We start from the raw sequence: 26,839 nt of genomic DNA, 5'->3' as shown, positions 1-26,839 counted from the left end.
AGCATACGAAGGGGCGTTCTTGTCTTATTGTACTTTCCTTGGGCAGGGTTGGGAGAATAACTGGGCACATGAGGACAGTTTTGTTGCATACCTGGAGCTGATGCACAGGGAAGGGCGCTCAGTGGCAGCCGCAAACAGACACAGGGCTGCGGTTTCATTCTTTGCACAGGCCAGGGGTGTGAGGGACCCCACAAACACGTTTGTAGTGCGCAAGGCGTTGAGGGGCTGGCGTCGCATTCAGGGACACTCGACAGATTCGAAAAAGCCCATTGGGCTGGTAAGGCTTGCAGCCCTGTTGTTAGCTCTTCCTGACGTCTGTAGTTCCCCTTGGGAGGTCTGCTTTTCAAGGCGACGTTCACGCTAGCGTTTTATGGGGCCCTGAGATTAGGCGAGCTGGTAGCCGCGTCTAAAGTGAACAAAGAGGGTGGCCCACAAGTGGCCTGTGTGGGGATCCATGCCGATACCATGTGTGTAACGATTCAAAGATCGAAGACCGACCAGGAGGGAAAGGGGGAAACAATAGTGCTTCACCGTGCTCGGACCAACTCTTGTTGCCCAGTCTCGTATGTGGAGGCTTTTAGGAGGCAGCGGGACGGGACGCCCGGAGGGGCACTTTTGTGTCACATGGATAGTACTCCTTTAACCAGGTACCAGTTTAGGAAGGTCCTGGAACTAACTGTTACAAAGGCAGGCTTGGATCCCGCGGAATTTGGCTCCCATTCTTTTAGAATCGGGGCAGCAACTGAAGCAGTGGTAAGGGGACTCCCAGTCGAAAAGGTTAAAAGGATTGGGAGGTGGTCCTCCGAGTGTTACAAATGCTACGTACTTGTTGACATGTTGTGACATGGCCAGATGGCTCACGCTTGTATCTCTTGGTTTTGCAGTTTCTCTAACCTGTTACGCGGGAGAGGAACTTGCCGAATGTCGGCAGAAGACAGCACCATCGCAACAAAAGCAACAGGAAGATCGTCGGACATTGGTGACTTGGGTTGTGGGCCACTCTTATGTTAGGCATGCAAAAAATGTATTTCTTGCAGGTGACAGGATGAGAAGGGCGGAAGAGGAGGGGTTCTCCATCTCATTCTTCGGGAAGGGAGGCCTGGGTATTCGGCAATTCAGGGATTACTTTCTGGAATTATTGTCGCAGCAACCCGCCCCCCATCGGTGGTGATACTTCACCTGGGGGAGAATGACTTGACCAAACTGAGGAGACGCATCCTGATAGATGAAATCATATCCACTGCGGGGTGGGTCTCTAGGACTTGTGTGGGTTGCACAGTAGTCTGGTCCCAGCTTATTCCTCGTTGGCAGTGGCGAGGGGGGGACTCGGTCAAGGCGTTGAATCACTCGGTAAAGAGGATCAACACACAGTTGGACAAATTGTTTCGAGCCACCAGGTTGCAGACGATTCCTCATGGGTCTATTTGGGGGGAGCATTTCTACCTCTGGGACGGGGTGCACTTGACTGAGGCTGGGAACGTCCTGTGGTCAAATAACATTTTAGAATGGCTAAAGGGATACGCGAAGAGGACATGACCTTTCTGAGGAGTAGGAAGGGGGGAGGCCAGATCGTCGGGTAACAATGCTTGCCTGTGGCGGTAAGGTCATGACCGGTGAGCACCTATTTTAAGGTCTTAGGGGGCGGCATCATCCTTTGGAGGTGTCCGCCCAGGGGGAGGAGGGGTCACTGGCCCCTCCTAGAACTTCAGGAGCAGCTGGTAATGCAAGTTAGGGCCCTCCTTCACTGGTTAAATGAAGTTCACGGGGTGGACCGAGTAATTAACGGGCTCGGCTGCATGGGTGGACCGAGTAAGTAACGGGCTTGGCGGCATGGGTGGACCGAGTAATTAACGGGCTCGGCTTCAAGGGTGGACCGAGTAATTAACGGGCTCGGCTGCAGGGGTGGACCGGGTAATTAACGGGCCCGGCTGCACATGCGCACCTGCGTAAGGGCGCAGCTTGTAAGACCTGACACCGGTTAGCGACCTTGCCATATCGCCATCAATGTTAGTATGCAAAATTTTTCAGATGAGGATGTTAGATTCAGTTAGGAAACAAGCTGTATTAGAATCTTGTTAAGGCTAGCCGATCACAATTGTCGATATAAATGTATCTAAATGTTTCTGAATAATTTAGCATAAAAATTGTATATTTTGTTTAACAATTTTATTATTTTGTATCTTAATAAATACGGCCGGGGGGTTTGCGACCCCCCGCCTTCCAAAGACGAATCATTTTCCGTTTCGTTGTGTTCTGGGTTGTTGTGGGCGTACAGGGAGGGGGCGGTAGCCGTCGCTGACCATGTGAAAAGGGGGGGCCCTTGGCCCCCCCGCCTGCATGGCGGCACGGCGATCCCCTCTTCCCATGCCTGCCGGTGGTGTGGGGGCGTGATCTCCCGGCGCCCAATGGTACGCGGGGGGTGTGCGCCACACCACCGGTCGGCCGACGCCCAACCCCTGATCCGGAGGCGTGGTGCAGCTTCCGGGTCAGAGGGGCGGGTGTCGAGGGGTGAGGGGAGAGGGCGGCCCGCCCCCTCCCCGCGTCCCCGGGAATAAAGGAGGCGGGAGCGCTCAGTTGGCCCTTCTTGTCGCCTGACGCTCCCCCACACTGGTCGTGCCCCGCGCTCGGGGCCTCCTAATTTTCCCCACCTACCATCTCTGGAACAAAACTGTGTTGTGCATTATGTATACCTGTTTTGTTATTGATTAACTTAATGTTTCTCTTAGGATGTTGAATCGGAGCAGAAATGTCAGTAGACTGTTTGTTTAGACGGGAATTGTGTATACATGTCATGTATTAAGTATTTTGAGAATTGTAAAATGTAATTGTTAAATCTTTTCTGTTGTTTAGGCCCTTTTTCCCATAGTAGCTTGATGATTGTATATCATACATGTGTTGTAGATAGTGTAGCTGTCCTTTAGTTCCTTTTTTCCACAGGTCGTCGTATTTATTAGGGTATTGGTCATGCGGTATGGTCATGACCAGTGAGCAGCTATTTTAAGGTCTTAGGGGGCGGCATCATCCTTTGGAGGTGTCCGCCCAGGGGGAGGAGGGGTCACTGGCCCCTCCTAGCACTTCAGGGGCAGCTGGTAACGCAAGTTAGGGCCCTCCTTCACTAGTTAAATGAAGTTCACGGGGTGGACCGAGTAATTAACGGGCTCGGCTGCATGGGTGGACCGAGTAAGTAACGGGCTCGGCTGCATGGGTGGACCGAGTAATTAACGGGCTCGGCTGCATGGGTGGACCGAGTAATTAACGGGCTCGGCTGCAGGGGTGGACCGGGTAATTAACGGGCCAGGCTGCGCATGCCCACCTGCGTAAGGGCGCAGCTTGTAAGACCTGACACTGGTTAGCGACCTTGCTATATCGCCATCAATGTTAGTATGCAAAATTTTTCAGATGAGGATGTTAGATTCGGTTAGGAAACAAGCTGTATTAGAATCTTGTTAAGGCTAGCCGATCACAATTGTCGATATAAATGTATCTAAATGTTTCTGAATAATTTTGCATAAAAATTGTATATTTTGTTTAACAATTTTATTATTTTGTATCTTAATAAATACGGCCGGGGGGTTTTGCGACCACCCGCCTTCCAAAGACAAATAATTTTCCGTTTCGTTGTGTTCTGGGTTGTTTTGGGCATACAGGGAGGGGGCGGTAGCCGTCGCTGACCATGCTACAGTTTGAGTACATTTCCTGGAGTATTAACAATTTAAGGCAACTTACAAAACATGTTCTGAATAAAAGGTGATTAAATATTTTTTTATAATAATGAAATTAGGAATGCATCCTGACAGTGACTGGTGGGCAAATTACTATTCTAACTCTGCCAGATACTTACCTCAGGGGAGGAGCTTGACAGTGACTGGGTGACAAAATTACTATTCTAACTTCCCCAGGTATTTACCTCAGGGCAGATGCTAGAAAGTGACTGGGAGTAACTAAGCTGGGTACTTACATCTGGGAAGGTGCTGGACGGTCACTGGGGGCCAAAATTAGTATTCTGTCTTCGCCGGGTAATTATCTCATGGTAGGTGCTGGACAGTGACTGGGGGAAATGCTATTTAAACCCCACTGGGTACTACCTCAGGGAAGGTGCTGGACAGGGACTGGAGTGCAAAATTACTATCCTAACTCTGCTGGTTACTTACCTCAGGGAATGTGCTGGCCCATGACCAGGGGCAAAATTACTATCCTAACTCCGCCAGGCGATTACCTCATGGCAGGTGCTGGACAGTGACTGGGGGGAAAAATGACTATCATAACTGTGCCAGGTGCCTACCTTAGTGAATGTGCTGGACAGTGACAGGGGGCAAATTACTATTCTACTTCTGCTAGGTACATACCTCAGGGAAGGTATTGGCAAGTGACTGGGGGACACAATTACGCAAACAACAAAAGAAAAGACTCTTCTGTCCTACATTGTTTTGAATAGTGCCGAGACCTACTCTGTTTAGATCATCATCTGTTTTCAAAGGGGTCAGAGTACTAGTCGAAAACTCTATGTCTGTGCTTTAACTAATCAAGCCCAAATTATACAGTCATCTATGTTTTGTTTCCTTTTTGAGTTACTCTTGGCCTCAAGGTAAAACCTTTTACCTTGAAGCCAAGAGTATTTTGATTAATACTGTATCAAATGTGTAGCAGCGCTTTGATTGACTTTATGTAGTCATTTTGTCTTTAAACATGTGAAAAAAGTTCTGTACGTTATGTAAATAATACATTGTCTTTTGGTGCGTCGTGTAAATAATGGAAAGTTTGTTAACACTGTTTTTTTAAAACATTCAAAATGATACTGAGGTGTATGTCTTAAATTTAAATAGATGGGAACAACTTGATATACAACAAAAGAAAGAACACCAATTTATGAATCTCAGAGTTAATAAAAAGGACTTCTGAGGGTAAAAGTTTTTCTTTTTTATCTGTGGTTGGGAAAGCTTTTTGTGTTGTTTAACATGTACTTGATTCCTGCCTATCCATTCCCGAATTGAATCATTTCCCTTTTCATGCATATTGTGGCAGCCCACTGTGAGGGAAGCAGGTGGTGGCCCAAGGGACAAGTACTTGCTCTCCTGATTTGTTATCAACCGGAATTTGTTTTTAAAGCAGCGCTGATTCCTTTAAGGAAGATGCCCTGCATTAAAAAACAAGTTCCCCCTTTGGGAAAGCAATGCAGGGTTCCTTGCTGGCTGTCATCCCTGTTTTTAAAGGCAATCACAGTCGCAAATAGCAACATTCCTTGTTATTATTGATTACGCAGGTCATTTTGCAACCCACTGTGACTGACGACTTTGCAACACAACCTTTTCGTAGAAAGATTGTTTTCAGGTATGATACAACACCCTTTATTTTGAAGTGCTATGTGTCCCTGTACTGTCCAATGATTGAACATCATACATGTAGGGCTAAAGGAGCTGGGTCTTGATGGTACTCTCAAAATATCTATTCCTTCAAACCGGTGCTTAAAATAGTACATACACTTTGTAAACACATATTTCTAGGGGGAAGGAAAAATAGAACATTACCCCAGAGGCATAGTCTCCTATGATGTTAACTTTCTGATAGAAAGGTACAATGCTCTTTGTAGCCAACGACATAATAGAAGCAGAAACAGATGGTGGGCCTATAGTCTTATTTTTGTCCATTTCTTCCATGTGCTTGATCCTGCAAGAAAAGAAAAATCCATCAACATTTTTACACTGCCAAAAGGAGAATAATTTTGTCACGTTTTAGATCAGTTCTCACTTTTGGCTATGAGTACATGGAAGAGTGGTAGGGAAATATGGCAAAGGTTTTCGCTTAAAATGGCTTCATCATTTTACAATTTTCGGAAACTATTTTGGTGTTGATATAGAAAGGTCATGCATAGAAAAGGCAGATGTAGCACCCAGACAAAAAATATATGTAACCTGAGAAAGAAGAAAAAAAAATACTGTTTGTGTACTACTGGAAGGGGCAGATGTACGACCGGTAAAAATAGCATCTCGCAAATTGTCAAATTGTGAAGCGCAATTTGCGAGTCGCTAAGTGATACCTACATACAAAAAAGACACCATGATTGCAAGTCGCTAATGACTCGCATTGCTATTTTGGGTCACAGCTATTTGCGAGCCGGTAAATGCTTGCAAATAGCATACTCCTCAGAAAATACCTTTTTACATATGCAAATAGTGAGCATGGCAAAAACAAGCCCAGATTGTGTGTGCAAATTGAAGTTTTGAGAAAAACATGGGAAAACACTTCCTAGTTGAGCTGAAGGACCCCAAAACAGGAAGTGATGTCCAAGGATAATCCTGAGCAAAATCACTAACACATGGTTAGGTGCAGCAGCACAGTTCATCACAGCTGTTTGGCTATCAGAGAAACCATGAGCAGCAAGGCCAGTGACAAGGGTGGAAAGGAGTGGCTGATGAAGCTCAAGTTCTCTGATAAGGAGAGCAACATGATTATTGAAGAATGCTGCAATAATCATGAGGAGCTTTTGGGAGGTCTTGCACAGTGCTCCTAAGGTGGACAAAAGAAAGATCTGGTGAGGAATTCAGCAGCGCATCAATGCCCCTGGTGTGGCACTCAGATTCCTGGATGACATCAAGAAGCAATGGTATGACCTGCACTCCAGGGCCAAGGTGAGGGTGGCAGCATGTCTGCGAGTGGTACAAGGAACAGGAGGAGGGCCATCTACCACATCTGAACCATCAGTAGCAGAGGCCATGGTGGAGAGTAGGATTTGGGACCCTTGACAACTCACAGCCGCCACCAAACCCTGGTAAGTTTGAAATGTGTTAGAAATGTTTGATTTACCACTAAAGCTTGTTCTGCACAGGTATGCTAATCATCTACACCCAAAACTCCATTGCCACAAAATAAAAATAAAAAAATGGTGCATCATGGGAAATGTAGTCAGTGACATATACAGTGTAGTTACGGAATCACATCAGCTTATAAATATTGCAACATCACTGAGAAAGTGGCTCGCATATTTTATTTTCTCCTTCCATCTTTCTATTTCTATTTTGGGGGTTTTGTAAAGCGCATGGTGACGCAACAACGGCGTGTCCCCGCGCTGAGGAGCTACTTTATTACTGGACCATACAAAACGGCACACCTACTAAGCGAATAGAGCAGTTTTGAGCTTAGCTCTAAAAATTGACTCAGATGGCTCTAGTCGTAACGCCATGGGCAGCTTGTTCCATCTAGCGGCTGCAAGATAGATACATAACTGGAAGAAGAGCACAGTGCAGAGGACAAGGAGGGAATCCTGGATCAGGCCCAGATGGAGAAAGGGCAGGATGGGGGAGCATCAAGTGGTCCAAGTTGCCCGGAAGAAGCAGACACAGCTTCAGCAACCACAACACAGGCTACAGCCAGTGTGACACCAGCCTCACAGCAGTCAGCACCATCAAGACGCTCTCCTGCCACCAGGGTGCGGCTAGTGCAAGCAACCTAGCAGTCCATATGGCGTATGCAACCCAGTCTGCAAAGTCAGCCCCCTGCTGGAGCACCCAGTCAGGTGTTGTTTGGAGGCCTGGAACAGGTGATGTTAACCCCTTAAGTGCTGCTGACGGCCAATGGTCGTCAGCAGCGCTACCTCCCCAGTGCTGCGCACGACCATTGAACGTCCATTCAGCACTAGTTCTAATGGACAGCGCAGCACTGGGGAGAAATGTTTACACGCAGCTAAGGTGTTAAGAATTCAGCGCCTGCAACAAAAACAACAGAGGCAAATGATTCTAAAGCTGACACAGGGATTCAGGAACATCACCAAAAAAATTACTGATAACCAATGCCGGCTGGAACCCAAATTTGATGCCCTCACTTTTACCATTGCTGATCTATGCAATTAATTGGCAGAAGAAAGGGTGCAGCACAGATGCATGGAGAGCAGCACTGGCCACGAAATGGACACTTTGACCAGGGCCATTGGGAGGTTTGCACATGCGATGACCTTACACACAAAGCCCACCCTGGGTCTCCAGGTGGAGATGGGCCACTGTTCGGGGGATGTGGTTCGGGCCTGCAACAAATTACTGCAGCAGTGGAAACACTGCAAACCAATATGTTTGCCAGTGGTGGTGCTACGGTGGTTGCTGACAGTGAGAAATCCAGCCGCAGTAGCGTCTCTCCTACGGAAACACCTCTTATGCTTAGGAGCAGCACCTGCCAGGCTGGGTTTGCAAGGGGCAGCTCTAGCCAGGCTGGACTGAGAGGCAGAAAGTGAATTGTGTAGGGTAACTGCACAATTAATGGGCCATATATTAGTTTAAAATTGTTGTGATGTAACCACAATGCAGTTACACATTTGTTCAAGCATACATTTTGTGATGGACAGGCTGTCCTGAATTTGTCTGTGCAAGCTTGCACAATAAAGCACCAATTCAAAGTCACAAATAATCCTGTCTAATGTATAGGGTAGTGTGTGATTACTTTGGATGTACCTTCAAAAACAATTTTTAGCTATCTGGTCCCTGCACCTTCTCCCCTCTGCTGCAGAGCTACCATCCCTGTGCTGTTGAACAGGCTGTCCTGGGTCCTCATCCTCTGATTTAGAGTCGGGCACATCCATGGGCAAATCCACCCCTGCAGGCCATATTGTGAACCAAGGCACATGTTGCCACTATTTTTCAGATAGTCTCAGGTGCATACTGCAGGGCTCCACCACTCTTGTGGAGGCACCTGAAGTGCGGTCTCGGTCCTGGTGCATCCATGTACCCTGTTGTACTGTGTGTTGTGGGAAGACAGGTACGGTTGAGGATCTATGGCCCCAGGGCATACACACTATCACCTGGTGAAAGATATATGATAGTGAGACAACAAGCAGACATAAAAGTGCAAATACATTTCTCTAGGAACCTGAAAGATCTGTACATAGTAGGTATCCTTTATCAAAGTCACCTCTTTCTAATTTCTGGTATATGCCACTGTCTCTGAAGATGTACGAGTCATGGGTGCTTCCAGGATATTTGGCAACCAGATCTGTGATGATGTTTTTTGCATCACAGGCAACTTGGATGTTGAGGGAATGTGTGCTTTTCCTATTACAGAATATGCCTTCTTTGCCAGATTGGGGAAATATGGACACATGGGTCCCATCAATGCACCCTATAACCTGTGGAAACCTTGCAATTCTGTAAAATTTGAGTTTTGTTTGTTCAAGTTCCCCATCATCCCTGGGCAGGTAGATGTGTTGATGGATGTGATGTGGCATGGCATCTAGGAAATTGTGAAAAAAATGCAAAAGCACACACTGCTATTCACCTCTGGCCACTGAAACGACATCCTGGTAGCTACTTGTGGCCAATAGGTGGAGGGTATGAAGTAATGTCGATTCTGTTGGGAAAGGAATTGCTTTCTCACTTACTAAATACAAGACAACATTAGCTAAGCAAAATACTTATTCAAACAATTGTGTTGTCATGGAGAAAAGAAAAACAAAAGAAAACACCAATCACGAGTAAATCAAAGGAATACATTGAAGGAATTACTTTTTTTCTTTTTGCATTTTATAGTGTATAGATGACACTACTAGGCTGCCACAAGTAATACACAAACAAAACAGCGCAAGGGCTGAGGTGACAAGGTGAACAAAAGTGCAGGTTGTGAACAAGATATATACAGTTATACATTTCTGGTTAAAAATGATAATTTCAGATGACACCCATCCCTAGATGCATAAATCCTTGAGCCACTTGGTATTTGAATTTCCTTGTGACGTGTAGCAGAAAGAATAGGGTCAGGATTATGACAAGCGCATTGACGTTTTGACCCAAAAGTGTGCAAATGTCATAAGTCACAGAGGGTCTTCCTCAGGACGGAAGGAACAGAGGGACAGCCCGAATGCTGGTAATAGGAACCTCGACTGTCTTCAAGGTATGATCCACCATATAGTTGGGTTCATAGAAGGAATGAATCATGCAAGGTCCTAGTTTGGATGAGTGAGTCTTTAGTAGTGAAGAATCACATCAAGAGGCAGCACGTTTGAAAATTCTCCCAGCGCTGCTCGTGCAATGCACTGCTACAGTAGGGGTAGGAAGCAAAACACCTGCACATGTGTGAGGATTGCATTGCTGCGCAGGATTCTGCTTCCCAGTTGTGGCTTCAAGGTGTCTATGAGGTCCAGGATGACAGCGCTACTCAGCCTGTCCGGTCAGGGTTTAGTTTCAGCTAATTAAAATAATCCCAAGTAGTCACGGCGACAAGGCAGTCCTGAGACTATTCACGGGCATTGAATGACTGCTCATCTAGTCAAATGATCATTTGTGTATCAGCATTGATCATCAGCACAAAACATAGAGGGAATATGTGGTTCCAGATGAAAACATTACATTAAATAATGCAAAGCTACAACCATCGATCAGGCACTGGGCAGCAGAAATGGACAAATGCATGGTTGGCGAAAAAGAAGTGTATAAATCCAGAGGATGCCCTAAAAAATGGGATAAGAAATGGGGAAGTTGGAACACACACAGTGGAGGTTTATGTACATCACCAACAGTTTAAATGGACATGTCAAGATGCAATAATCAGATATTTGGATTGTTAGATCAACTGGCTGTGTGATACCAACTCATGATGACATTGTGATATCCTATGTACGTCAACTGTATGTAATAATGCTTTGTGATGTTTAGAATTAATAAACAAACTATATAAAAAAAATAATGCAAAGCTCAAAGATTCCTACAGACACCTGGAGTATGTCCCTTAAAGTTGTTCATAACTATGACAACACTCTATTCAGAACCTACAAGTTACTCACTGATATACTCCGTAAAACGTGTATTAGAATTTCTGAAAAATAATGAATACATTAGATCAAATATGAAATGTTCAAATTTTTTTGGTTTACCAAATCTTCTTCTCTGTTCATCTGTGTAACAAGATTGTTCGACTTCTCCAATCCCACTACTTCTCTCACATGCATTCCCTACGTCGTCACTATGTCCTTCACACATATTCCTCACAGCTTCATTATGTCCCTCACTACCACCAGCACATTTATCCTCCACCATCCAATTCAAATTCCCACTTACTTCAGCAACCACATGACACTTGCCCATACTCCCTACACTTTGCCAATCTACCAAACCTCCCCTTCACTCACCAATGGTGAGTTGCACAATATTGTCTTGAATGTCCTAGGTGATGTCAATTTACTTTCACCTTTACACTACAAAACACATTTCTTGACTCTAACCCAATCAACAAAATCCAAATTAATCAATTGCTTAGATGGCATCATACATGTAGTCATGTGTTCTGGAATGTATTGTGGGTTCAAGCATACAGTAGTTGGGGGGCAGTAAAAGCAGGCAGCAGGAGAGTAATGTCTGTGAACAGGACTGTAATAAAATAATATTTTTATCTGCATTTGATGTTTTAATTGCAAGAATTCGCTATGAGTGATTTTCGCAGCCCTGACATGAGATCCATGAAAGAAGTTGGTCGGATATAGCCAGACCTCCCTGTGCAGTACTGTTTAAGTACTGTGTGCACTTTATGCTACAATTGCGTGGTTTGGCTTTGTGGAATACCTGACAGATGCATTACCTTTAAGGTAGGCTGTTTTTCCTTAATCTGAACCAACTTTTTAGAACCAGCGGCCTCTGCATGCTCCGTCTTGTGGTGCTTGCCTCCTGTTTGGCGCTCTACTGAGAATATGTCAGCTTATCAACATCATCGTACTGTCTTCCTGTAGACGCACATGAACAACGTCATCAATGTAGGACAGTGCACCATGACCTTGTGTGCTGCCATCTTAGACTGGTGTCAATCGCACAATATTGTCAAGCGCATCTCATACAAATTTGAAGCATAATGTAATTTTATTCATTGTGTAGCAAATGAATATGGATTGCAGCTCACGTACCTAGCCACACTGTGCATGGGATAAGTTGGGAACAAACACAGACTTTGAGTCATTAACTTGGAAACAGGTAACTTAACTTTATTATAATCTATAAAATATATTTGCTCGAGACTTTACAAAGTTATTTAAAACTATATGTGCATTGAACCTGCTTACCCTCACAGCCATTCAAATCTTCAAATGTCAATTCTCAGATGAAACAGGAAGAATGGAAGGAATATTTTATGTTATGTTATGTTATGTTATTAATACTTGTACAGCGTGCGATTACCCTAGGGTGTCCTGGCGCTAAGTACTGATTGCCTGGAGAACATAACATAAGTCTAGCAGCATGAGAAAAGCCATGTCTTAAGGCCATTGCGAAAGGAAATAAGATCTGGGGCATTTCTGAGTTAATAAATATATTTCCACATTTGAGGGGAAGATTTAACTCCGGAGAGGAAGAGATCTTTCCACTACATTGTATTAGTCGAGGTGGTTCAAAAGTATATAACTTTATCGGGGAAAAAAACTTGTGAACCTCGTCAAGGAGAAGTATTCTTACATGCATTGGAGACTTTAGATGCATTTTTTTCAACAAATGTACGTTTAGCTATTGATAAATATAAATGTCCTCACTGTGCACAAAACAAGGCAGGAAACGTTGATGATGATGTTGTTGCAATGTAGAAATGAGCCTTTACATGTCGTTTTGGTCTATAACATGATGAGTTAATATAAGACCAGATAATTATTCACACAAACAACCCTAACAGATTTGAAGGAGGTACATCCACTATCCCAACGGCGGACTCTTAGGTCTGCACCTCACGGTAGTTCCAACAAATCCTGGTCCCGCGCAATACTCCCCAGTGCCAGCCGTTGCGTGACGCCTCTGTGTTCCATATTCAGATGGATAAATACAAGTGGGTGTGCATCAGGCAATGAAGTCCAGTAGACTAAATGTCATATCAAAGAAATCCTTTATTTCAAATGCTTTTTCACAAGATCAAATGGCAAACAACGCTCTGCCAACGTGTTTCATTTCCTCTAGGGGAACTTCATCAGGACTTATGATTTCATCAGTGTACGTCATCAAATATAGTTGCTCATAGGTAATAATATTCAGTATAATGCACTGGAAATCGTGGAAGTTTTCACAGACATTATAACACCTGAATGCATGAAACTGTAAGTCTGTATGTTCGGCAAACCTCAGTCAGGAGGTAATTGCAATTGTTAAGAATGCAGAATTTACTGGTAGGCGTGCCAAAGCAGTAATGAAATACGAGGAGCAAAAGGAAGTTATGGTATAAGTAGAGGGTAAAAGAGAAGAAAGATTTAATGAACAGAAGACTTTTTTAAACATTATGGGAACAAGAGAAGAGACATCCTTAAAGAGTATAAAGGGAAATGGCAATGAAGTGGTAGCAACTACTAGTGAATAACAAGCAATATCCCGCTATAAATCAAAAGTGCTCAGTATGTAGGGTTAGAGGTAATTTTTTTCTGCGTGTATCACAGAAGATGGGCCAGTAGTATTAACTATGTAGTAAAAGAGGAATCGGATTCCTATAGTAATTTTGAGAACAAAGCAACACCAAGTCTGTATGATAATGGAGATTTTCTTTTGAGAGTGGGGGAAGATATAGTTGCTACAACAAGTAGCTCCGCAAATATAAAATCCTACATGTGAAATTACATTACAAGGCAAAAAAAGGAAGACAGTGGCTGTGCCATGATAACCTAATCCCATTGTAAATTAGAATGTATGGAGAGATTGTTTTGTGAGCAAGTTAGGAGAGTTACTAGACCAATGTAAGTCCAGAGAGCTTTGAATGAGAACAAATTAAGATGGCAGGATTAGGAAAACTAATGTTTGAATTTAAAAACAGAAGAGGGGAGTGTACATTGTATGTTGCCAAGAGAGGGTCATCTGCCTTAGGGCGGAGAGATCAAAGTGATTTGGGGATGATACTTAATCCTAATAGTTGGAAACCTATAATATTTGTAAAGGAAGATGATTTTGATAATGAGTTGATGGAAACTTTTTTACAGATTTGTTCTGGAAAAATTGGTAAACTAGAAGGCTTTAGACATAACATTGTTTTGAAACAGGATGCTATTCTTTGTGTCCATTATTCATTAGGGGTGAAGTGGAACAGGAATTGAAGAAACTACAGGATGCATGTGTGATCGAGCAAGCTGAGTACTCTATTGAGTTGCATCCCTGGTGGTAGCGAGGCATGCAGATGGGAGAGTGAGATTATGTGTTGATTTACGAGACTTAACTAAGAACTTACTTATTGATCATTTTCTGTTTTCTTAGATTAATGAGCTGTTCAACCACAGATATGTAGTTGTTAACGACAATAGATCTAACTGGTGCACACCATCAAGAACTCTTCATCCGGAAAGCAGATGGTTAACCACATTCATAACTCATTGCTTCCAGGAATATAAGGGTGTGGCTGTAAAATCATGGCAGGATCGGTGCCAAGGCCGGTGAGACCAAACTCTGCTTGATAAATTAGCTGCAGCCATTAGATTAAAACGTAAAGGGCGGCCATGGAGGCCTACTGAGTGGCATTAACACCTGTGAGACTCACCAACAGAGGAGTGGGGTGAAGAGGCAGTATCTGTGAGATTCGGGTGAGACTGTGAGTTCACAGAGAGACCCCAGATGGGCGGCAACTGCAGCCAGTGTGGCAGATCAGAGAATGAGATTGACGGTGCCCCTAGGCCTGGAGTGGCGGTTCACAAAGCGGCAGTGGGTGGGGGCCTCCCAGAGTGCCAGAAGGCCAGAATACACATGGGGATTACCAGCAAGTGGCTGGGGGAAAAGGCAGAGACCAATCAAACCTGGGGAGGATGAAGAAGTACCAGAGAGACCCCCTTGCTGCGGGCAAATGTAGCCCAAGCGACCAGTCATTAGAGGGGGGCTGATCCTACAAGACGGCAACTGGCTTGTGAGGACTGAGAAACAGAGGGCTGTGATCAACCCAGATGCCTGCCAGTAAAGAGTGGATGTGAGGCGGCCCACGGAATTGGCACATAACTATGACCGGTTGGAACAGATGACCAGAAGGCAGTAAAGGAAGAGAACAGACACACGCCCATGGTGGGGCCACAAAGTAAAATTGAACAAAACTAAACTGGCCTGCAGAAATAATACCTTGGGGGTGGCCCGCAAAAGACAGTCAGAAGTTTTATAATTTTAATTCAGCCTGTAGGTTTGGGCTTTCATTCCTCCAGGCACCACTGGCTGACGGGGGCCTATCACCGAGTACTAGACCGCAATGTGAGAAACAAAAACAACATTGGAACATTAAATGGACAATGTTACCCTGGACATCACCTTCCTATGTACAGACCAACAAATGATCTTAGTAGGGAGGAGACAGCAGAAACTGCATTAAAGAAACATACTGGAGTTATGAGACAACTGCATACTGAGGTAATCCAACTCATAGAGGCCACTAGTCACCCGCACACAAGAGAGGAAGATACAGAATGGAAATCCTGAGTGAATAAGACACAACTAGTGGGCATCCAAAGAAAATGGAAGGCAGGAACCTCGAGCAATATGCCAAAATGTTGCTCTAAATGATCTTATTTCAGCCCACTTAGTGGTGGAGAGGGCACACCAAGTTAGTGAGGTTCCACCTAAACCCAGGGCGGTGATCATGAGACTCCTCAATCACAGAGATCGAGATGCAGTGCTAGAGGGAGGGAGACAACAAGACCCGATCGGTATTGAATGATGAAACATCCTGATTTGAACGGACTGTACACAGGAAGGACAAGCACCACAATGATCATTCAACAATGCAAAGCGGAATAAAGGCAAAGAAACCTTCAATATTTACCTATATTCTCTGCAAAACTAAAAGTCCTCTTGAAGACAAATCATGGTTCTTTACATCCACAGGAGAAGTCTGGGACTGGCTGGAAGGATAGAGACTGACAGCTCAGGGCAACTCAGAGGAACTGGAGACAACAGGAAGGGAATCACCAGACTGCAGCTACTATGAGACCTCGACAAGTAGCGTCTGCTCACATCGCCTGTCACAGGAGATATAAGAACCTAGATCAAATTGGCTTAAGGTTACACTCCCAAACTAGAGACACATGTATAAGGGTATCATTGGAGTTGAGGTGTAACATTATCTAGTGCCACGCAGACTCGTGCACCACACATCCACTAGAGGAATCAGTTTGTGTTAGCATTCCTAGAAGTTGAATAGACATTAATGGGGCTAGGATGACAGACACCTCAAGCATTGGGGGTGATTAGTTCAGAACCCCCGCATTAGGCAGTAGGGTAGGGTAAGCAGGGAAAGGACAGGGGTTTACAATGGCATACAGAATGGGAATGGTAGAGAGGGAGACATTAATCAAAATATTTTAATCAAGGCAAAGAGCATGACTGGCATGACAGTGACACAAACACAGTGACGTGTCCAAGCTGGACCACAAGGTAAAAAAGGTGGATTGTGGGGAGATTATTGAACAGCCATAACCCAGATTTGCTCCTTCTGCAAGAATCACACTTGATGGGTGACAATTATGTATTCTCAGACCAGGGTAAATATAAAATGAAGGTACTTCCAGGTTCAAGTCTGACTCCGGAGAGGTGGGGATTCTGGTGAGGAAATCCCTTCCTCTAGCGATCATTCATACATGGACAGACACAGAGGGATGTTACGCAGCAATTCTGGGAAACTGGAATAGTGAGAACATTATGGTGGTCTCCTGTTAAGTGCCATCACTGCTGTAATTGTTGGTCCTGGATTGAATGAGGATATAGTTAGTAAATGTCTCAGAAGCACTACTGATCATTGGAGAATACCTTAACCTAACAATGCACTCGCACTTGGATAGACAGACCCTTGCAGGTGCTGAGGGGAGTTAATATCATAGGTTTAGAGGGACAATGGATCTGCAGGACCTGTGAAGGGCAAGTCACCCAGAAAAGAAACAGTTCTCATATGTGTTCTCTACCTTGACCTAAATAGCCACCATGGTGGCTTGACACTTGTAAAATTAGAGACTGGGACATTAAGAAATACTTTATGCACTTCACAGAGAATTATTTCTCAGATAACGTGGGAACATAGAGTCCAAGATAATGATATGGGAGGCATTAAAATGGTAATAAGAAGCCATTGTCTATCCAATATATCCTGGAAGCGTAAGGAGGCTACTAAACTAGTAGGAGATAAGGAGCACCGCCTCATACAATAGAAGGGGAAAATCAAGATACCCCTACGCTGATGTTAGCACACCGTATATCACTGACACAAGAAGAATAGAGACAAACAGAGAAAGATGAGGTAAGGAAGCTTCTTAGGGCAATACAAGTGAAGAAGACTGGATGAAAAGTATGGAAGGGATACAATTTTAAAAGAGGTTTGTAGGTTAAGTGAGGATGGTTGGCCTGCAAAAAATAGTATTACTAAGGAGCTGTGTGTTTTTTGGGAAGTAAGGAATGAATTGTCAGTGGATTGAGAGGTGGAAGAGTGAATCCACCAGTTGGTGTCAGAAGTAGAATTATGAATATTTGTTATGAGGGCCATCTTGGTTTAACAATGACTAAAGTTAGAGTTAAAACCTCATATTAGTGGCCGGGGATGGATGTAGAGGTGGATAGATTGGTGAGAAATTGTTCAGAATGCAAAAATTCAGGTAAATCCGGTGTTACATTTAGAGCGCCTTCATGCACCATTGTTAGTGTCAACATGCCTTGGGAAAGAGTCATTAATTGATATTATGGGAACCTTTGAAGAGACAAATGGAGAAGTACTGTATATAATCTTGATGGTAAATCATTTTTCTAAGTGGCCAACAGACAGAGATAGTGAATAATGTGGATATGAATGTGGTTGTGAGATTTCTAGAGAAGGTGGTATTAAGAGAATGATTACCAAAGCTTGTGATTAGTGATAATGGGCTACAGTTTGTTTAGGGCTATTTTCAGGATTTTTAAAAAGAAATGGAACTATGCTAAAGACCAATTTTAGTTTATTGTCCTGAAGGTAATGCTTACACGGAACACTTCACCTGGGTTGTGACAGGCACTATTGCAGTGGCAAAGAGTAATAATTTGGATTTGATGAAGGGGGTGGCAGGTATGATGTGGGCATATGGAATTACACCTTGCATGAGTACTGGGCATAGGGCCAGATTGACGACCATTGGAATTTGCGAGTCAAAAATCCAACGTTCAACAGTATCTGAGACACTGTTTGCGATTCCCAATGGGGTGGCAAATTGCATGCCTCATGAATATTAATGAGGCAGTCGCAATTTGCTACCCCATTGGGAATTGTTAGCACTCCCAGTGATGGTGGCCTGCTGCGGTCAGCAGACCACCATGTCAGGGACCGCTTTTAAATAAAGCAGTTATTTTTTTTCAAATGCAGCCCATTTTCCATAAAGGAAAATGGGATGCATTTTAAAACAAATGTAACTTTTCAGTTTCATTTTTTAAGGGCAGGCCCTTAAAAAATATTCATGCATGCATTCCTAAAGGGGTAGGGGTCCCCTGAGGACCCCATCCCATTTGCGAGTGCTTCACCACCCTTCTGAGAAGGGTGGTAAACTGCAGGTGTTTTGCGACCGCAATGGTGTTTGCAAAACATTCATACATAGTTTTTGGAGTCGCTATTAGGAAGGGACACCCTTGGGACGCCCCTTCCTAATAAAGAGTCGATAACCCTATTTTGCGAGTTGCTAATTGATTAGCGACTCGCAAAATAGTGTTGGTACATGGCCCATATGTTTTTTGCAGTCACAAATGGGCCTAAAACCCCTTTGTGATTGCAAAAATGGGGGTACATCTGGCCCATAGTCCTCTTTTATTGATGAGGGTAATAATACCTTTCACTAACAATGATAGAATATATGAATGAATGAACCCAACTTCAAAAGCCCAAACAGCAGCTACAACAGGAATGGCCAGACGCTAGGTATAATGTGGGTTGGATGTAAAAATTTAGGAGAGTGGAATTGTCACCTGAATAAGTAAGCAAGAAAATTTCCCATATTCAAGAAACTTATAAATCCTGATATGATCATAAGCATGGAGTTAAATTTGTGAATTTGGAGGTTGGTGATCGGGTTAGAGTCAGGAATGAGTTTTAAAGAGCAAAGGTGAAAGCAAGTGTTCTTCACCTAAGAAAGTCAAGAAAATATTGTGCAACTCAGCATTGTTGAGCGATGGGAAGGTTTAGTATTTGAGTAGATTGGCAAAGTGTAAGGAGTATGGTGGGTAGTGTCACGTGGTTGATGAAGTAAGTGGAAAATTGGGTTAAATGTAGGAAGAAAGAAGTGCTCATGGTAGTGAGAGGCATAATGAAGTTGTGAGAAATTTGTGTGAAGGACGTAGTGAAGATGTAAGGAATGAATGCAGCAGCGGCTCCTCCGCTATGGCGGAGCAGCGTCGCCCCTTCTGCCAGCAGCCAAAAAAATAAAAAAATAAAACAATAATAAACCCTTGTTTATTACCGTTTAATTTTTTTCTCTCAGAGCCAAGGCTTGGGGCGGGGCAATGGATAAGGACAGGCTGGTGGAGAAGTGGTTGCACTACTATCCAGTGCGCATTACAGACTGGCCAGCCGTCTCAGGCGCCACTCAAACCATCACGCTGAAGATCTTTCCATACCGGAGCTGCATTGCCGGTTTGGAGAGACAAAGGACAGGCTCCCAGTCTGACTGGGAGCACAAATCAAAAGAAGAAAAAGGCAGTAAGGTATGCTGGCAAGCCGCACCACCAAGCTATACAAATTAATTATTTAAACACACACAGATCAAAGTTGCCCACCTCATTAGTCCACTGCCAAAGGACTCAACAATTATTTACCAATATCTTAGATACAGAGAGGCAACATAACAGTTATAAAAGGCATAAATGCACAATATGGTAATCAAATCCAAATTCTTTCTTCGTATTTAATACTGAAATTTTTAATCTTGTCTTCTCGTCACATAGAATGCCATAAGGTCTTTCAGCAACACAGTCAGAACAGCCAACGTGTTTCGCGCAACACGGGGCTTCTTCAAGGCGCGCTTCACAAAGTTCACATTCTAAAATAGAACATGATTGCTCCCAATCAGTATTTTAGGCCGTACTCAAAAGTTTTTTACTTGGCCAGAAGGGCTGGAGAAATGATAGTCAGTTAGCTTCGCTAACTGACTAACGAGGAAGTATGTTTATCCGGCGGAGACGGCTACACTCGTCAGATGGAGTCAACCATCGTATTGACCCTTTTTCCTACAATGGATGCGTGAAATACCTACACCGAGTTTGAATTATTTCTGTCTTAATTGAAGAATACAACAGATAAGAATTGCTATTCTAATCCATTTCATTTTGGATACCAGTTCATGACGATCATGAGCGCTAAGCGCGTTCAGCAATAATTATTGCTGCATCTTCATAATATACCTTTACGACTTGTAAGATGACTTTCTAAACAATACTCAAATTACAACACATCTCTCCTCTCAACAATGAGCAAAAAAAAACCAAAAACTTGAAAAATACATTTTAAAAGGTATAAAGAAAAATATTTATCACTATAACAAAACTATATTCATAACCTACAAGTTACTCAGCACTATAATCTACAAAAAATGTATTAGAACTTCTGCAAAATAATGAATAATTTCAATCACATGACATTTTCAAACTTCCTTGGTTTAGCAATTTTCCTCCCAAATGTTCATCTCTGTTCATCTCTGCAACAAGCTTGTTTGACTTCTCACATTCTAATTAGTAAAGCCAACCCCAACCAAAGTGGAACATTTTAAATTCGGAGTTTGTGCTAATCTAGACCAAACACTCTTAAAATATAGTGAATACTTGTATGGATGACATGTAGGTCCTGCACCTTGTAATCCTCATTGCCTTATGTAACATTTCCTATAGACTGATTTACACATAAAGGATTCATTGTCTTTACAGATTTGATGGCACAACTGTATAGGGATATTGTGAGCCTCTACAAGGGAGGAGAAAGGGTCATATATCTTTGAAACATACAAATCTGTTTTAAGAGGAGATTTTGAAATTAATATACCGAGTGCCTACTTTCCAACAAAATCTGACAATTTGCCACCTCTAAGGCTGCATAAGGTGAAGATGGTGTCTGACACTGCTGAGGAACTAGGTGTACTGTACTGTGTCTTTAATTCTGGAATGAGCCCCTCCATGATGTCTGTGGTTTGATGTGTGTAGGCTTGTTTCTGATGACCTATTGTCAATCAGTATATCGGCTGAGAGAAGGGCTAGTAGTTGGCACAAAGCCTTTGCTAATGACCCATCTAGATGACTGCTGGAAAATTCCACTGGAGACTCAAAAATATTAAACGGTTCCTAAGAAGTACAATGTCTGGGGGTGAAATGGTTGAACATCAACCATGGGTAAGAATTCAGGCTTTATTTCAGTCCATCATTTTTTGTCCCCTATTCCACTTTACATACAGACCAGCCACATGCAAATCCAAGAAGGTTCTGCTCCAGTAGGAACAAGGCCCAGCTTTCACGCCGGTGGCGCCCGGTGCAACAAGTTGTGTTGGCGTCCCCATGACCTCCTTCTCCATGGATTCCCTTACTACCACCCTCCAAAAGTGCATATCATCTCTCCATAGCCCATCTCTTACATGCATTTCATTTGTTGTATAGCCCTACTCATACCAGTTTAGGGTGTCAGTGCACTTTACATGAAACACACATTATACAGAGACAATGAATCCTTTATGTGTAAATCTACTATAGGAAATGTTACATAAGGCAATGAGCATTACAAGGTGCAGGACCTACATGTCATCCATACTAGTATGCACTATATTTTAAGAGTGTTTGGTCTAGATTAGCACAAACTCCGAATTTAAAATGTTCCACTTTGGTTGGGGTTGGCTTTACTAGCGCCAGGACACCTCTTTTGGTAACAGCAGCGCTCTACAAATGCATAAAATAAATAAATAAAATAAATACTAATTAGAATGTGTTTCTAATCAAACAAACCCTTTTAGGCAACATTAGGATAATGAAAGACAGAGGAAAAAACATAAAGTTTTAGCCTATAGCATGAAGTGTGCATGCAGCTCTTTCATGACAATTCATAGGGCACTGTGCTAAATTAGTAACTAATGAACTGTAAGTAACAAAAGGATCTCTGTGACAAAAGGAGTAGCCCACTGAACTATGCATACAAAATCCTGCTTTGTGGTGTGCATTGTATACATTCTTTGCAGCAGGCACATTAACTATCTGCACTAGTTTATGATGAGTCAAAATTGTCACTTGACAAAACTCTGATCGTCCTATAGCAGGAAGATTAATCGCCAGAAATATCTTGACAATTTTATTTTTGCCTGACAACTGCTGGACACACAAGAACTCTGCAACAGGTGCTTTTAAACTTGTGTCATTTTAAACACAGTACCCCCTGAACTCAGTGCCAATATTTCAAATTTTTAAATCACTGACTGAGTCAAAATTGGACAGCTCACTACTAAAGCCTTCGGGAGCACACTATAATAACCTAGCAAAGATCCTTCTAAAATAAAATTACAGACATCTACTCTTCCTTACAGAATATCAAATGTGGGCTTGATCCCACTCTATGTGGGAATATGGAGGAGAATTCCACAATATGTTTAGCAACTTTTCCTATTACCCCCAACGTTTTACTGGACATTTTAGTCAAGGTCCCCTCTCTATCCTGCCACTCTCCATATCCTCTTACAAAGAGGAGAATTAATTAAATTTTTCATTATCTGGTAGTTTAGTTTCTCCTGCCTAGAAGCATGCAGTAGTAAAACCTCTGTTAAAAAAGCCTAACCTGGACCCATTGTATCTAGGGAATTATAGGCCTATCTCACTACTTCCTGATTCTGGCAAGCTACTGTTTTTGAAGGATAATGCCATCCCACCCACACTGGATTTTGTCCGCAATTCAGCACTGAAACAGCACTCCTGGTGGTAGTTGAGGACCTTAAAATGCTGCTGGACAGGGGAGGTTCAACCGCAATCATACTCCTTGACATCAGTACTGCGTTTGACAGAGTAAATCAGGGAATCCTGATTCAGAGAACTAATAATGCTGGAATAAAAAGCAATGCTTTAAAATAGCTTACATCATTTTTTGAGGACAAGATTTTCAGGTATTTGACAAAACCTGCTTTCTGACATCTTCCCCTTGAAATGTGAAGACCTCAGGGCTTCAAACTTAGTTCTACTCTCTTTAATCTTTGTATGCACCCTTTGCCAGAAATTGACCTAGAATTTGGGTTGTCATTGTTTCCTACGCAGATGACACGTAAATAGTGTTCTCTATTTCACCCAAGAATGGTCCTCAATCCCAACAACTTGGTCCTTGTCTGAAGAAGATAGCTAGTTGGATGACCAGATGTCACCTTAAGCTCAAAGGAGACAAGACTGACATCATGATGCTGGGCAACAATCAGAATATGCAGTTTCCACTGGGATGGCCAGAATACCTTGTTGCTGAACCCTCTCCTAAACCCCCTATAAAAGGTTTGGGGATGTGGCTAGGGAGTTCCCTTTCAATGAAAGCCCAAGCATGGAAACTTTCAGCCAGCTGTTAGGGCCTTCTCAAAAATGCTTTAAAAATGTTTTGATTAGTTGCCTTAACACACTTACACTAAAACTGGGTATTGTACACAACATCATTCTTTTGCATGTTTAATGTGTTATCTGCGCTCACTGTTATATTTACTTATAAGGTTTTGCAGGCATGTGAGGCACACTCTGCCTACCTCACTCAAACATTTATCCCTTGCTGCATACCCTGTGAGGCTTTGTCCTCTGTTGTGAATGCTGCTTTGACACCTTCTTTAGTAGTTGTTGAAAGGCAGAACATGGTAGAGTCCACTGCCACAGATCAACCATATTTGTAAGCTTTAATGCTGAATGTAGATACTTGGTATAAGCTAAATGGGAATCACCTTGTATTGGATTCCAAAGCGCCTTATTGAGCTGATTTTCACGGTTGCCCTAAACTTTATACCAGGTTTTTATCGTTACATATCTTCTGTGCAGTTGCTGATGGTGCAACCCTAATTCTAACCGAATTTGTGCCGTTGAGGAGTTACAGGGCAGAACGAATACCTTTTTATATACCCGTGTTTGAAGGGAGTACAAGAATGGTGCATCATTACCGTGCTGAACTTCGCTTCAGTAGGCTACTGTTGGCAAACATTTTGTTTTCATTGCCATTAAAATTGGAGTGAATGATGGAACTTTTAACCTCTTTGATATCAAACAAAACATGAATATTAGACTATTACCCTTTTTCAGCGAGGATTTGTTCTGCTTTTGAAAATATAATCAACTGTCCATCGGAACTCCTAAGTATTTATAACTACTGACCAATTCCAGTTTTGTATTACTAATTTTAAATGGTGATTGTTTATGAAGTCGACAGCTTATTATCATGGCGTTTGTTTTTGTGATGTTTATTTCTAGCAGATTCACCTCAGCAAAGTTCCCCAATTCGTTAATTGCTCTTTGCAGGCCAATTCTTGTGTGGCTTAAGAGCACAATGTCATCTGCATAAGATAGGTGTGTTAAAGGCAGCGTGCCCAAACATGGAGGGTGTGAGTTGGTTCTATATAGTGTTGGTGATATGTCAGCCATGAAAAAATTAAACTTGTTGGGTGCTAACACACAGCCTTGTTTAAGGCATTCCCTTGTGTAGATTTTCCTTGTTAACCTCCTTACATCTGCAATTTTACTTGCTTCCACATGTTGGTATACAATTGCATTATAGGCCGCAATATTGTTTCCAGAAGGCCCCACTGCTTCAACTTATGCCATAAAATACCTCTATTAACTTAGTTGAATGCAGCTTTAAAATGTACGAAACATAGAACAGGTTTTGTCATTGTCGTAAGCTTTTGTCTGCCATTTGACCTAGGGCAAGAATGTTTGTGGTAGTACCAGTGCCTCTCCGAAACCCAGACTGATTGACAGGGATTTAGTTGTTATTTTCAGAACAGTCTATTAATTCCACCCATGTTAGAACTGGGGGTTTCTAGTTAGCAATGGTATACACCTTTGACCAAATAGGGACCCTTGCATCTAAGTCAGGGAAAGGAGATTACATTACTGGATAAACCCTTCTCACCCCCTTGGTAGTTTGGCACGAGCAGACAGGCTTATCTCAGAGGCAGTGCGTTAAGCATTTGTGAATATACACAGTAATACAGTGAAATACAATTTTTCTATCGCCGTGCATCGCCGGATTTCATCGCAGAGATAACGTGCTATTAGCAACTTTTATCTGCAATGCGATAAAATATCCAGCGATAGCGGCTTAATGCGTGAATATCGCTGGAAATCCAGCCATATTCAGGCATTAACCCCAATAGGGTCTTAACCTGAATATCCAACTCCCATTGGATATATAGGTTAAGAAGTGGTCTGAGCAGTAGTTAGTTTTCAGCGATATTCGCGCTTAGCGAAAAATTTTTCATTGTTACGCCTGCATTGATAATAGGCAATAGCGATCGTAGCGACTGGTTTCAGTCGCTAACAGGTTGGGTACGCCCACTTTGCATGTCATTATCGATAAATATCGCTGGCATGCAAAGCAGGCCCCAAACCGCTCGCTATCACCTAAAAGCTGTCGCTAACTGGTGTTAGCGACAGCTTGCTAATAGGGCGATGAAATTATCGCCGCTTTGCGGCCGAAAACGGCCGCAAAAGCGGCAATAAATTCATATTGCCTGCCATGGTAATATGCCCCCAAGTATTCTGTATATAGACTTAATACAAGACCACCAACAACAAAAATCCACAATACTGTAGTTAAAGTTGACTTAAAGACAATAAAAGTTACTTAGTTCAAGTTGGTGATAAATGCGACATAGTTCTCACAAAAGTACCTGGATGCGTAACGCAAAACAAACAAAAGGCTTGCAAAGTGGGAGATGCATCGGTTCCGTGCTTCAGGGGAGATGTTGTGTTGTGCTTCAATGCTTGTGCAGAATGCGTCTTGATCCTTACTGGAGTGGAGATGATGCGTATATTCTCGCCCTGCGCCCTGATTGCGATGCGCAAGATGGCGCCTCGATGCAATGCGATAATCCCGGTGCAATGCGATAAGATGGCGCCCTTGTTGCAATGACTCTGAAGATGATGCGTGCACGCCCGGCGGCCGTGCGGCGAACTCTCTAGCTTTGGAGCCGCGACAGGCCCTGCGACACGCTTCTCCAGCGATGGGATGACGACCTTGCGGTGGCGACAAGCTTCTCTGGTGATGCGTCGGGTAATAGCTTTGATGAAGGCACGCTTCTCTGGTGATGCAGTGGCAACCTCGGCGGCAGCGACGCGCTTCTTCCAGCTCCCCGCGACACGCAGACTTCTACAGACAGAATTCCCAGCAAGGAAACTCTGAGGGGAGCTGGAGGTGAAGTCTTTTGTCCCTAAGACTTCAGCAGGAGGCAAGCACAAGTTCAAGCCCTTGGAGTAATATTCTGCAAGATGATGAAAGTTCTTTGAAAGTTCCTTCTCCTTTCCTTGACAATAAAGAATCCACTGCAGGCCAACCCAGCAAACAGCACACTGGCAGAGGAGCAGTCCAAACTCCTGCAGCTTCCTTGGTTCTTCTCCTTTTTTTTGCAGAGTTTTATATATTTCGAACTTGACCCGCAACCAAATCAGGTATCAGAGCGCTTTACATAGCACCAGTTACGTTACATGAGGATACACATTCATTTTTGTCAAGCTTGGGGAGATTAAGTGATTTGCCCAGAATCACAGGATGTTCAGCGTTGTTACCAAGACTCGAACCCAGTTCCCCAGGTCCGAGGTCGAACACCCTAGCCGTTAGGCCTACTCCTCTCCTCTCCTTGGCAAAAGGTTTGTCTTGTTCCCAGAAGTGACCTCAAGTTCTTGGGTCTGGGTCCCAATATTTATACAACTTTCTCTTTGTTCTCTGAAGGCAGAGAGGTCTCTGCCTA

At 43.3% G+C, this 26,839-nt stretch overlaps 1 protein-coding gene across 1 annotated transcript in view; it reads right to left on the bottom strand.

The window, feature by feature from the left end:
* Positions 1-26,839, bottom strand: part of LOC147712585 (AMP deaminase 1-like) — a 2,876,771-nt gene that overhangs the window by 2,316,840 nt on the left and 533,092 nt on the right. Inside the window, exon 3 of the mRNA XM_086923285.1 lies at positions 5,526-5,664. Coding sequence (XP_086779411.1) covers positions 5,526-5,664 — 139 coding nt within the window. The remainder of the gene's footprint in view (positions 1-5,525; positions 5,665-26,839) is intronic.

Source organism: Lissotriton vulgaris, chromosome 5, assembly GCF_964263255.1.
Source record: "Lissotriton vulgaris chromosome 5, aLisVul1.2, whole genome shotgun sequence".
Taxonomy (NCBI): domain Eukaryota; kingdom Metazoa; phylum Chordata; class Amphibia; order Caudata; family Salamandridae; genus Lissotriton; species Lissotriton vulgaris.
Note: the sequence above shows the minus strand (reverse complement) of the source record. Positions and strands in the feature narration are given on the sequence as shown.